We start from the raw sequence: 14,551 nt of genomic DNA on the forward strand, positions 1-14,551 counted from the left end.
AAAGAGGTATAATCTCTGTCCATAAAGTTTCCATTTGGTTTATTGTCCTTGAATACTTTGACTTCGTTGTTTCATATGAAAGTATGATTGCTGTAAAGTTTTGTTAAATAATTGATCTCTTCGGTTACTATACATACAGTCTCACCTATATTTGGTCTGTAAAATCATTGTATTAGGTACAAATACTCATCAGTCCTTGTTTAACTTAGTCATTCATTGATTTAACATTATGGTTGTCCATGTCTAATAAGTCTAAGTTATTGTAACTTGAGTGTAAGTACTATAAGAAATGTATTTGAACCATGTATAAAGAACTATCCGACATGATTCATACTCTTTGACTATTACTTTTCTTTCCTGGTTCATTGATTATTCTTTTAGGTTTACATGTCTGTCTGACAGGAGACAGTTTGACTTTTACCTCCCATCATCTTTCATGATTTATTGATGTCAATCCTTTGTCACTTTGGTGATACTATATGCACCACTTTGAATTATACTTTATCTGTCTGTTATACATGTTACATTATTTTCTTTTGTTTCATATTCTGACATCGGACTCAGACTTCTCTTAAACCTAAGGTTTACCATAGGCAGATCCTGGGGGGCCACGGGCCCCCCTTTCGTGGGAAAAATTTGGTTGATTATATAGGAAATCATTGAAGCATGACTGGAGCGGGGCCCCCCCTTAGGTCAGTCAGAGGGCACCCCTTAGGAAAAGTTCTGGATCCGCCACTGTTTACTGTACGTAATGTTGTACATTTGTTTTTTCTACATTGGCTAGAGGTATAGCGATCGGTTTGAGGTCTCAAAAAATATATTTAACCCTGCCGCAATTTTGGGACAGACCCAAGTCAGGAGCCTTTGGCCTTTGTCAGTCTTGTGTATAATTTGGAATTTAGTATGACCTCCATTATCACTGAACTAGTATACATATTTGTTTAGAGGCCAGCTGAAGGAGGCTTCCGGGTGCGGGAGTTTCTCACTGCATTGAAGACCCATTAGTGGCCTTTGGCTGTTGTCTGCTTTATGGTCAGTTTGTTGTCTCTTTGACACATTCCCCATTTCCATTCTCAATTTTATATATTGTCCTGTCTATGCTATGTCTTGTCTGACGCTCTTTCTGATTTTGGTAAATATATAATTTTATTCAAAAAAATAAATACTAAAACTTATACACTTTTGATAAATGTTTTACATGTATTATGATACTTTGGATTTTACTAAAATGAAAATTCACAGACCATAACTTTAATCAAACATACAATACAATATTTTTGATTGTTGTAAAATATTTTATTGATCAATGTTGATATTAAGTCAAAATGATAGAAATGCAACATGTTGTCATTACATAATAAGGAGTTATTATATATTCAAATCCATTTAATATGTTTCAGGTGACTGTATTACCTGTAACCTTATTGATTATTAATTTTGATATTGAGCCTCAGTAATAATTTAAACTCAAAATTTGCACTTGTTTGTCCATGGGAAAATTCACATTAGGTTTGTAAAAGTTTTTTTCATATTTATTCTGTCCGTTAATATGCAACAAAAGTTTCACTGTAAAATGTAACAGTTGTCATGTCGTGTCATCCAGACAATGGTTTGAAATAATCCTTTTGTAGGTAGTTGTCCTTCATTAACCTTGAACTCTTTTCCACAGATTCCTCCAGAAAATCATATTCCCTTCTCCCTAATAAAAGTTTGATGGAATTTTCTTTAAACCTTTCTCAAATATGTTATGTGGTTGTGCACATCCATATTTATTTTTTGCTCTCAAATATTTTAGGTGTTTTGTTACCAAAGCTTTGCTGACAAATTCTGGCATGTTTTGTATTATTTTTTAATATTATATTTGAGACTGAAAGTTGTGCTTTTGGTTTAGCATACAATTCAAGCAAGTCATTAATTGTGCTAATAGTATCATTTAGACTCTTTTTATTTTTCAGCCAAGTCAGGGACAGTTATCTGTGATATTGGTATTACATGTAGACTCTTTTTATTTTTCAGCCAAGTCAGCGACAGTGATCTGTGCGGTTGGTATAACCTTTGGACTTGGTGGCTTCATTCTCTACAGACTGTACTGTAAATTTATACATCCACTGTTCAAGAAATCACCAAAAAAGAAAAAATCTCAGAAGAGGAATGGTTCACAGGTAATTTAAAATGGAAATTGATAACAATGAATAACTAAAATTATTAAACAACAACAAAATTCTGATATTTGGTATGTATGGCTTTTGTTAGCATCTGATTCTGTTAATTTGTGGACTCTGGAAACAGAAATTAATAGTTAAAGCTAATAATATTCTTGTTTGATGTGTAAAAATTATTTACATTATAACTAGTACTGCACTATAAACAATTGAATTAATTGAATCTGGAATATTTTTAATTCTGGAAGATAAATGTATGATGAACAAGCTATTTTATATGTATAAAACATGTAAAATAGGGTTAGCCTCATGCATGCATGGCTAAGGTTCACATTACTTTCACTATTATTTCCATATGAACTAACCAACACCTGTTAGCCATGCTAAACCTCCTTTATGAATTGGGTTAGTTTTTATCATACATTTTAAATCAATTTCCCAAAATAACAAATTATTCCAGATTCAATAATTCCTTGTTTATATAATAAATACTGCCAGAGGGATTTGTCTTGTTTATATAATGAATACTGAACTAGGGATTTGCAACACATCAAAGTAATGATAAGTTTAATTTGTTTTTATGCTGTATTGCATGCCAACTTCAAAAAATGTTGGAAACAATATTGTTTTATTTTTATTTTGAAACATTCCCAATGTTCTGAAGTTTTTCTAGAGTTACTTCCCTTAGGTAAACAACAGGAAGTGTACCTAGTCAATATTTTATAATGACATCTAAAGATTCTGCTTGTCACAGAAGGAAAATGATAAATTGATCTTGTTTAATCATATATATTATACAGATCAATGGCTTAAGGGTAGGTTTTATATTATCACTCTTAGAAAACATCTGATTCATGAATATTTAAAGTTTAATGACCTATTAAAATAACAATTAATGGCCTTTGTTTAGTTGTCAGGTACTAGTTTTCACATATACATGTATTCATATTTAATGTAAAGGTCATAATTTATCACGAGATTTTTTTTATAACTATCTTAGAGAATTGATCTTGTAAATTTTAACATTCTAAAGAAAAGAGAAGTTAATACACTGCAGTAATTACACTGAAATATATATATGTATATGCATACATTATGTATAAATGTTTATGGATTATAATCAAAGAAAAGGTTTAAAGGTATTATTGTTGTTTATTAAGTAAGTGCAAATACATTTTAAGACCACTATGGTATACATGGTATACAAAAATAAGGTAGAATGTACATAGCCTGTACCTTCAGGAATGAAATCACATAAACCAAGCTATGGTTTACAAAAATATAAGGTAGAATCTACTGAACCACAAACACAAAACCAGAGAATCTTAACAAAACTAAGGCCATGGTACAAGATCTAGATACACGGGAAACAGTGAACACTTAAAGCTAAAGTTTATATCAACTAACTGCCATTAAAATAGAATCTCTTTTTGTAAACCCGTGGACTATATAGCATGTCTGATATATCATGTAAATTAACAGTACCCGTCACTGAATTTATTTACGATACATAAAGAACCAAATAATTTGAATGAAGATAAAACTAGCAGGTTTCAGGGAAAATTTAATCAGGAAGTTTTATACTGTTTAAGATGGTTGTATCCTAGATTATGCAAACATGTATGTGTAATTAGATTATAAAAACCAAAACCAAAACTTGGAAATAAAACAGGAAAAAGACAATTGTTGTTTCACATAGTTCTTTATCTTATAAAGTGATTAAAGATTCAAAGCTCTGACAGTAAGATATAAAACGCTAAAGTACTAGTGATTATTGACAGTAGTGTGCAGTAAATTCATAAATGTATGCTTGCATTGATATTACATTTTAAACGCTGGACAAACATTGGAGATTAATTATTGTGTATCAAAATTGAAAATAAGTGTTTTTAGTGAAACTTATTCAGTCACTTTTTTTTGGCAATAATAATATCATTACTTTACAGTTATTTCAAACTATACTCCATATCATGAGAATTTATTTGTATTGATTTTATTTTCAGGAAATTGATGGAACGAAATGTGAATCAAGTATGGGAAATTCTAACTCCAATAAAGCAGAAACCTCAGCTTATTTCAGTCCTACCACAGGTGTAGCTTTACATGTTGGAAGAAAATCTCGTAGTAGGGACAATCTCAAAACACAAACAGAATCTTCACATGTCAGACAGAGAAAGAAGGTAAAAAGAAGGAAGACGTCCTCAGATAAAGACCTAACAAGATCATTGCCAATCAAAGTACCTTCTAGTCAAAGTGAAATTAGTATTAACCAATTAGTTCATTCTGCCTCAGATGTCTCAAACCTAGATTTAGAAGGGTCACTTAAAGCTAATGTCAGTCTACAGTCCCTGACAGATAGAAACATGATAGAATCACTAAGACATGCTAACCATGCAGCACAATTATCAGATGATTTAATTAACCATTTACCAGATTTAACAGGTGCTCCTGACAAAAATACAGAGGAAAGCATACAAGTAGGAGATTTATCTAATAAACAGAACTGTGATAATCGGACTGCTTCTAGTAATACTAAATACCATATAGAACTATCTGATGATTTACTAACGGTCAGTAGTGTGTTACTAACACCACCATCTGAGGACGATGGTCAAGATAGATTCCAAGGTTCTCACTTAAATCCACATCACAATAAAACCAATACATTGCAGCATCCTTTGTCTTCCTATAGTTCAGATTATAACACAGACGACAAAAAGTCAGGTACTGATGATTGTCACGTGTCCACTGCCGATGAATCAGGAAGTTGTGATGAAAAAGATTCCGTTTCTTCTTTACCCAAACTCAGGTCCCCCGATCGATTCTTCCGTGAATCTTTACTCTATCGTTTACAGGAATGTCATAATGGTGCTGGATCAAGTAATTCATCGTCTTTAGATTCATCTCCAGAATTTTCTCCGTACGCTAGATATCGTAAATATAGTATTGAATCCGAAAGCCTGTCAGGATTGGCCACACCAGACAATGAAATGTTCACTTCTATCTATGAAGTAGGACGTTCTACAGAGGACCAATTCTATCATTTAGAGGAAGAAGTTGGAGATATTGAGGAGGAGTTTGCTAGTCTGACTAATAAATTAAATGAATTAAAAAACATAGCTTTACAAAGTGATAGTAGTAGCATAGACTATTCCCCAAGTCATCCATTAGCCAAGAAAGCTGTAGAAATGGTAGATAAAACAAGAAATAGACTAAGTCGATCTCGTAGTGTATCTGTTAGCAGTACAGATAGCTCTCCTGCTTGTAATGGCAGTTTAGATGTACCTGATCTGTCGTGGGACTCGGAGGGGTTACATGGGGATAATTCAAACAAAAATACACCAAGCAGTCGAAGGTGTAGTGAACCAGGAAACTCTTTAAGAAATAAATTTCATTCAAAACTATTCAGTAAGGACACAAATAATGGAATCAGCTTTGAAAGTCCAATGGAATCGGACATTGAGAAAGACGGCACATTAGACAATATATCTACTGATGAATGTTTCGAGATTAATCTAAGTGATTGGCCTAGAGATGATTCGTCCGACAGTCCTTCACATTCAAAGTTAAACTTTTCATCCTCCGCTAAGGACTCGTCACAAATGGATGGATCAAGTTCATCAGCTAAAGAATCATCACAGTTAAACAGTAAATCAAGTATTAAAATGTCATCTGAGGCATCCTCAAGTAGTTGTTATGAGAGTGCCAGAGAAACTAGTCAAGGTCAAAAGTCAAATGGTATAAAGGAAGAGAATGATTGTGATAGCAAACAAGAAGCTAATAATAATGGTAAAGTATTGTACCTAAAAGATTATTAACTGCATTTGATTCCCATTCATCATGTTAATTTATTACATATAAATAAAATTTATAAAGGGTATGTGGGATGAAGGTCAATGAGACAGCAACCCAATAACACACAAAAACAAAAAATGACATTTAGAGAATTAGATAATCAATTAGTACATGTAGTATGTCTGAGGTTTTTTTTTTAATTTATTGAATTATATTGTTTAAATTAGATAGGAAATTTAACTATTATTTATACAATGCTGACAATCAATATCTGACTTTTGATCTAGTAATTTTAATTTGTTAATGTCTAAAGATGTAAAAAATTTAACAATATAAAAATTGAGCAGTCATAGACAAGGAAGCAAAGACATTATTGTATCAATATAGTTTGTATTACTGACAGATGGTTCCAAAATCAATTACTTCAGATTAAATTTATGAATTTAAAGCAATTTGGAAAAATATTTACACATCTTATCATGCTCAAAATTGTATTACATGTATTAGCTTAATTAGATTCTGCTGAAATATTTGCCTATAGATGATCGATTGCATACATATGCCACCCTTAAATGCAACATCAAAGACTACAATTTTCTTAAATTATATAACATGTATAACACCTGTTAAGGTCATTGCATAGTTTGACATCAAGATTATGTCTAAGTTTGTAATAAATATGACCTATATTTATTAGGTATTGTACAGATTTGTGATAGAGTGTACATAACAAAGTATGTAGACAGAGAATGGAAGGGACAGACAGACAGGGCTAATACTATCAGGAAGGTTGGTATAATAATAATAAATTAACTGTTAACAAAACTTTGATTTTTTGAAATTCTAAGGCTTTTCTACCTGTCCTCAGGAAAAGATAACCTTTGCTGTATTTGGCAAAACTTTTAGGAATTTTTTATCCTCAATGCTCTTCAACTTCCTACTTTATAAGGCCTTTTAGACATTTTTTGATTCGAGCATCACTGACGAGTCTTGTAGACAAAAAGCATGTCTGCCGTAAGTATAAAATTTTAGTCTTGGTATCTATGATGAGTTTATTGTATTATATTTAGAGATTATAAACAGACTAACAGAGTACACATGAAAAACTATGAATATCCAACCTGCAAAGAACAATAAAAAACAAAAACAAAGAAAAAATTAATCTACAAATGCATACAATTTTTCAGACAGTCCCTTGACAGTACAAGATCAAAGAAGGAGATAAAAAGTAAAGACCAACCATTAGACAATCAAGATTTATCAAAAAAAAAAAATCCAGATAAAACCAATTCAAAAAAATAATTCAAAAGCACAGCATAATAAAAACAATTTTTTGCATGTGTGCAAATTTTGTTAAAAAAGAGAGGACTTAAGATTCCAAAGAAATATTCAAATACATAAGTCAAAAAGACAAACTGACAACGCCACAGCAAAACAAAACTAAACTACAAAACATGCAAAAGGACAAACAATAGTCTACAGAACAAAACATAGACAATTCAAGACTGAGCAACAAATCTCACCAATAACAAGAGGTGGTCTAGTGTGATATCAACAGAATATTATGGTTGATAATATTTCAATTGCTACAAAGAGTGAGAAAATACTATGGTTAGTGTGCCTTAGGCAATGTTATTCATTATATATATTGATAAAAAAAACCCTTGCAATCTTCCTTTCATCTGCTATATTATAGCAAAATTTACACATGAAATAAAACAGAATCTGCTGGGACTTGTTTTTACACTGAAACATGTTTATTATGTTAAATGTCAGAAGTTTGGTTAAAATATATTTTCTTGACTTTTTTCAGGCTTACCAAGAAATACCAAAAGTAACCGGATGTCACCATCTATGCAGAGTAAGAGGAGATAACTATTGTGGTTTACGAGGGACATTATTTCAGTGCCTTTGTCACGCCATAGATATATCAAAACGTTGGTCAGATATAAACAATATAACAGATAAATTAACCAGGAGATATAAAGAGAGAAGTTCAGGATTAAATCAATGGACTTTCGCTGGTCGACTTTCATGTCAGGAAGGTCAAAGGTTATCTATGATGTCACATTGTTTGTCATTATTATTTTCAAAGGTAATATAATAATACTTTTATTTATTATCAACATGAAAATTATATGTGGTATAATTACCAATTAAGACATTCCTCCACCAAAAAAAAAAACAAATGACAGAGAAGATATAGTGCCCATCTTTTTACATGCTCATAGTTTCCAGCATTTTCCTGATATTTTATTTAAGACTAAATTTAGAATTTAAACATAACAATCATTCTCCTTCTTCAGTTGTCATACAAGTGAGAGGTTTAGCTAGTTATGAAACCAAGTTCAATCCACATTTTCTACATAAGAAAATGCCTGTACTAAGTCAGGAATATGAAAGTTGTTATCCATTTGATTAACAATGATTAATGTGTTTGAGCTTTTGATTTTGTCATTTCATTAGGGACTTTCCTTTCTGAATTTTCCTTTTTTTCTAACAGAAGTTTACTTTTAGAAAAAGTTATCAAAGAATACTATGCATATTACATTGAAAAAGAAACAAACATCAGACTCAAGATAAATTGCTTTTTTCATGTTTTTCTATATAATTGAAAATAAACTTTAATTTTTGATTTGAAATGGTTGATAGTCATGGAATATAAAAGTGTTATTGATTGCAAGCCAATATCCCCCAGGTATTAGAAAAGGCAATTGCAAGTGTTCTATAGATTATCATAAATTACACAAGCACCCACAAACCTTCAATTGGCCCCTTTTAGTATTTTGATAGAGTTGAACTGAAGCAGGTCATGAGACAGATGTTATAACTAATATTGATCTGATGAAACAGCTGTTGTAACAATGCACAGTTGACTACATGACCTTGAGTGATCTTAAGTTAAACATGATTCAGATAAATCTTTGAAAAGATAAAATGATTTCAAGAAGTGACTAAAAATTGTTTAAAACCACGAATATATTATAAAAAAATAAATAAATTATGTTATGACATGCATATATGTATAGTTAAAGTTTTAAGGTTATATTCATTAAGCTTACATGTAAAACTTTATAATTGCAGGTCATATATTCTTAGTTCAATTAAAAAATTTCAATACATCTGTAACATTAGGTAGAGATATTATTCATCATCCTATATACTGAACCTTTTCACTTTAATTCAATAAACACTACACTGTATGATCCAAAGCCTTGAATTCTATCATGTCTATAGTGTAAACCAACTATTTGAGGTCTAGGGGAGATAATCCACAATTTGTTTTATATTACATTATTTTTTTCAGTTTGAAGAAGCCAAGTCTTTCGAATCACAATCTGACCGTGAACTTTGGACAATCAACCTTTTGAACTCTGATCCTACATGTGACCTTTACCTAATGGAAGGTTTAAAACTGCTGATGTTACTGAACATGTTAGATTTAAAAGATAAACAAGACCGAGATGAAGATATTCCAATCTTTGTATGGTTGTTATTTGCTAGAGACACATCAGAATCACCTATCATGTTTGTAAAGAACCATCTAAATAACCTTGGGAATAATGCTGGTATTGAACAGGTAAACTATAGTACACCTATATCAGGGTTTCCCCTGGGTCAATTATTTTTTTCGCCACCTCTCACGCCAAAACAATATATTTTTGCCACTTTATTATTTTTTTCGCCAAGTAACACAAATATATTTTTCTTTTAAAATATTCCTTCCCCCATCAATAAGAAGAGGTTTTTACAACAAAACAAAAACATTTTATCACTTGGAATTGATCCCTTGTGTAAGATGTAGTCATTACATTGAAGGGTTACTCTCATGTCAACCGTTTGAATAGATTTCTTCATAACGACAGTTTTCTTTTCTAAACCATCGTAAACATGACAAACTATGCATGAAACACGTGTGTCACTAAAACGACTTTAAAGTACCCACTCAAATCAATTATCTATATCAAAGTTAAATGATAATGTTCAAAATCAGAGACCTCTCTTGCTTTTGAACCTTTTTCGGCATAACAACAGTTTTTTTTCTGGACTATAATTAAAAGAAGGATCGAGAGGAAGAGTCAAAATTTTGCTTCAAACAAAGTTGTAATAATAAATCCCTTTTGTGACATGTGACGGACGCCATTTAACTCTATCATTTTGTCATATAATACAATTAACACCTTTATTAATTAGTCCTTTGATGTCGATAGCTATAAATGCAATCAGCTGATTATTGATTTTCTGTCAAATCCCTTAACGAGCTCAATGTGAATTCCAAGTATTGTCTGATCTGGTATAGTTCGAGAAACCCGTAATCAGTAAATAAACAAGATGGCTGAAAATAAATCGTTATATATATTTCTTTTGCCAAATTCTTTCGCCAATGACGAATTTTAATCGCCACAATTATTATTTTTTCGCAAGTTGCGAAAATGGCGACCGCCAGCGGAAACCCTGACCTATATGATAGTTATAGATAAGAAGATGTGGTATTAGTGCCAATGATACAACTCTCCATCCAAGTCACAATTTGTAAAAGTAAACCATTATAGGTCAAAGTACGGCTTAAACACAGAGTCTTGGCTCACACTGAATAGCAAGCTATAAAAGCCCCTAAAATGACTAGTGTAAAACAATTAAAACAGGAAAACCAATAGTTCTAGTCTATATAAAAAACAAGAAACTTTAATAAACCACATTAACGAACAACAATTACTGAACAACAGGTTCCTGACTTAGGACAGAAAGAAATATTTACCAAAACAAGTAAACATACAATGAATGAATTGGATCTATGACACAAAATTAATGAAATGTATAAGTAAAACAACAAAAAAAGACCCTTAAACTTTAACAACATGGCATTAAATAAAATAAGGTTTACAGGTAACTTTGAATATGACAATTTTGTTGTTATCTTTTGCAAGTATCATCTTAGGCAAAACTTCAATTTGGACTTTTGTTTGTCCTTGTTCATAATCTGGGAGACTCGAGGAATCTGATAGATGTATAATTTAGTAGTCTGCATATACATTATTAAATTTAACCTCATTGCTTCAGTCTGAGTGAAACTGAACTGAATATGGAAGGTCACTGAAAAAATCCTGAATTTTCTGATTTTTTTTCCCTGAGTTTTGGTTGAATCTGGATCTGGAAGTAGTCATTCCCATAGTATAATTAAATAGAAAATGATCAGTAGATATATGCCTGTGGCTCTTCACAGTTGTAGGTTATTTTAGCCTTAAAACACACACACACAGTGACAGTATTGGTTACATGTCTAAATGGTTTCTAGACAAACTATGATTAAGAATCATACACTGTAAATTCACAAATTATTGTGAGGTTTTTATTATTGCGAAAAATGCGACTGAGTTGTAAACGCAATAATTTAAACTTGCATTTTGAAATATTTGATATGAATTTAACAGGATTTTTCTCAAAATCGTAAAAATTAAAATCGCATTTAAGTCTAAAATGGCAAAATCGCAATAATAAATGCATGCAATAATTTCTTAATTTACAGTAATTATATAGACAAACAGATTGAAGGTAATAACATGAATTACTTTTGATTCTTACATTTGTGGTTTGTCAGTGTGCATTTTAGGGAAGATGTGGTATCACTGGCAAATTTATTGATAGCTTTCAACTCACGAGAAATAAAATTTCTTATTTGTGTGTTTCAGATTGAAATGTATTTACTGGGTCACACTCTAAGTGTGCGTATCCAGGTATTACGATTGTCACAGTTTGGCCAGGAAGACTTCATAGCCTACTACCCAGATGATGCTGACAGTAACTGGTCCCAAATCTCCTTAATAGCAGAGGATGATAGACATTATAATGTCCCAGTACCATGACATTACTGGGTTACTGTCTAATGGTATTCACACACAGCTTTAAAGATTCCTACTAGTGGGATAACAGATAAATTACTCCCAGATTCCATCACAGGACTAGATCTGAGCCAAATTCATTACAGATTCATATATACAAAATCAAGGATTTTATCAAATAGAAGATTTTATAGCGTTTAACTATCAAAACAACGTAAGATCATGATGGATACTTCTTCATTAGGTTCATGGTTTTTTGTCAGATGTCAGTTGCTAAAACATGTAAAAATACAACAAGATTTTTCTAAATGTTTCAGAAAAGGTGAACATTATAAGCACTGCCAGTGTTATTTTACCGCAGAGATGTTGCCCTTATAAGTTACTCATTGCTAATATGTTTGCAATATTATTTATTTAATTTGTGCAATAGTAGGTTGCTAAGCAACAGCATTGCCAATGTGTTCAGGTGAAGGTTGTTAGTAAAGCTTGCGGTCATATAGCTTGGTCAGCTTTTCACCAACAATAATAAAAAATCACTTTTACAAATAAAATAGGTGTTATTTAGGAAAGTATTTAAAAGCTATATAAGTAAATTTACACACACAAATTTCAGACAAAGTTATTTGAATTATTGTTTTTATTGGAGTGTATGGTTGCGAGGAGTTATAAAAAGGTATGATTGAGGAAAGATAAATCTAACTGTGGTATACTATATAAGTAATAACTGATGTAGTCTTGTACTAAAAGTGTGAGTGTTATATACATTGTGTTGAATTATAATAACATAGTTTGTCTTCATACAGGAATCAACATCTATAAATGGTCAAGTGAATATGTAAATATACATTTTATGTTACGTTTTACTAATATCACAAATGTGAAATTTATGTTTACCTGAACAGCATATAAAAGTGTTAGGCAGAAATGAAAAAAAAATATCAATTGCATAATCAAAAATAAAAGATTTCAGTTTTCATTTGACTTGTCTTTGTTGATATGTATAAGTTTATTCAAAGAATATGTACTGATTCCTAATGTTGAAGACAAACACACTGCAGAATGTTGTCTTAGTACCACTTAGTATTCTATACACACTTCTTTATCTTTCCTACTTTTCGAACTTTCGTTTTTTTTTACCTTTGTAACATAAAGGTTGTGTCTTTGGTTGAGAACTATTTATGCATGAGTAGTCAGTATTGTTTACAGATATATTCCTGTTTTATTCAATATCATTCCAGTAGTCTATTCTATTTTCCTTTATAGATTTACCTCGCACAGCATATATATGTATCTGTAATTCATTTTTAATTCTCACATAAATTTGCTTAAGTTAAATTTTGACCAGCTTTTCCTTATAATTCAGCAATTTTGTCACTGCACAATCCCAGCTTCATCACAAACAAGAATAATGAACTAGCTTTTAGCCTGAAATCCCAAGTCCCAATTCTGTCTCTGCCTTTACCTAATGCTGCTAATATATAGATGTTATATGTACTTGACAGATAATGATATCAGATAAAATGTGATATTTAAAAGGTTTATTTTGGTGCATAATATGGTGTTTTTATTAACATGATTAAATGATTTGTTTATACATTATAATATACAATTAAATTACATTTCCAGTTGGGTTAGTAAGATTTGTTCAATGAAATAGATAATTTGATCAAGACTCAGTAAATTTCCTAAGATATTTTAGAAAGAAACATATGAAGTTTAAGTGTAAGTTTTGTAGAATTGCATTTTATGTAACAGCACTTAAAAAGAAATGTAAGTAAAGTTTACAATCTATATGTAAGTGACCAACTTACAAATATTCAACATCAAAAACAAATGGCAGTTTGCAAAGAATAAAAAATGTTCTAACCTGCAGCTAATTGTTTGTTCGTGAGATGTCCGACACTTTTAGTTTATTGATTAGAAATTGAACTGTGATATATGCACGACATGGGTAAACTATTTATTCTAAACTGGTCCCTAAATGTATACACAAATAATGATATTTTGTAAGAAAATTCCTGTTTTGGAATTGACATTAGTCCAAAAGTGAGAACTAAATAAGAATATAGTGAAATAATTTACAGATGATACAACATTGTGAGAACCTTGTTACGGTTGTTTATACATTGTTACTTAGGAAACATGGTGGCTGCAAACCATTTTATAGTTCATCATGTTTTATAATAAAAGTTTGAAAATTGATACTGTGTTTATATATATAATTGTACAGATGTACTGGTTTGTTGTAATACACTGTGTTCACTGCTATTTGAGGATGGTTTTAAGTGATCAGTCTGTTTTTTCCATCACCATGCAATATCAGGAGAAAAATAAGCATTAAACAAATAATTAGCGTATTAAAACTTTTCAAAGTCCATCAGAAAGAAGACAGAAAAACAAAGAATTTGAGCAATATTAGATACTATTTTGCACTATTGATTTTTAAAAAAAGTTTTAAAATTGTGAACAATGTCATCAGTTACATTCCTTCAATGAGTAATGTTTTGATCCGTAATAATCCATTACATCCACATTCACCTTGTACAGCTGAGCCACACCAGTTAGCAATAAAGAATAGAAGTTTTTTTTCTGGTTTTCAAGGTTGTTTTAAGGTCTTTTGATGATGTATTCAATTTATCAATAGAGGCCAGTTTTCCCAACAAGCAATCAACAAAACCAAAGAAACAGTGCATTGCAAAGTATCAATGAGGCTCAGCACAATGAAAAGTTCTCACTTCAGCAGTTAGGGAAATA

At 31.1% G+C, this 14,551-nt stretch overlaps 1 protein-coding gene across 6 annotated transcripts in view; it reads left to right on the forward strand.

Moving 5' to 3' along the window:
* The window catches only part of LOC139529944 (dentin sialophosphoprotein-like), a 31,057-nt gene extending 17,058 nt beyond the window's left edge, over positions 1-13,999 (forward strand). For 4 of the 6 annotated variants that reach the window (XM_071325935.1, XM_071325938.1, XM_071325940.1 and 1 more), the window contains 6 exons: positions 2,017-2,162; positions 4,166-5,951; positions 6,655-6,746; positions 7,771-8,052; positions 9,265-9,537; positions 11,648-13,999. In XM_071325935.1, coding sequence (XP_071182036.1) covers positions 2,017-2,162; positions 4,166-5,951; positions 6,655-6,746; positions 7,771-8,052; positions 9,265-9,537; positions 11,648-11,821 — 2,753 coding nt within the window. In that variant the 3' untranslated portion in view covers positions 11,822-13,999. Of the gene's footprint in view, positions 1-2,016; positions 2,163-2,839; positions 2,978-4,165; positions 5,952-6,654; positions 6,747-7,770; positions 8,053-9,264; positions 9,564-10,428 lie in introns of those variants that run through there. The other 2 variants (XM_071325939.1, XM_071325941.1) reach the window with 2 other exon arrangements.
* The last annotated feature ends 552 nt before the right edge of the window (positions 14,000-14,551 follow it).

This window comes from Mytilus edulis, chromosome 7 (assembly GCF_963676685.1).
Source record: "Mytilus edulis chromosome 7, xbMytEdul2.2, whole genome shotgun sequence".
Lineage (NCBI taxonomy): Eukaryota > Metazoa > Mollusca > Bivalvia > Mytilida > Mytilidae > Mytilus > Mytilus edulis.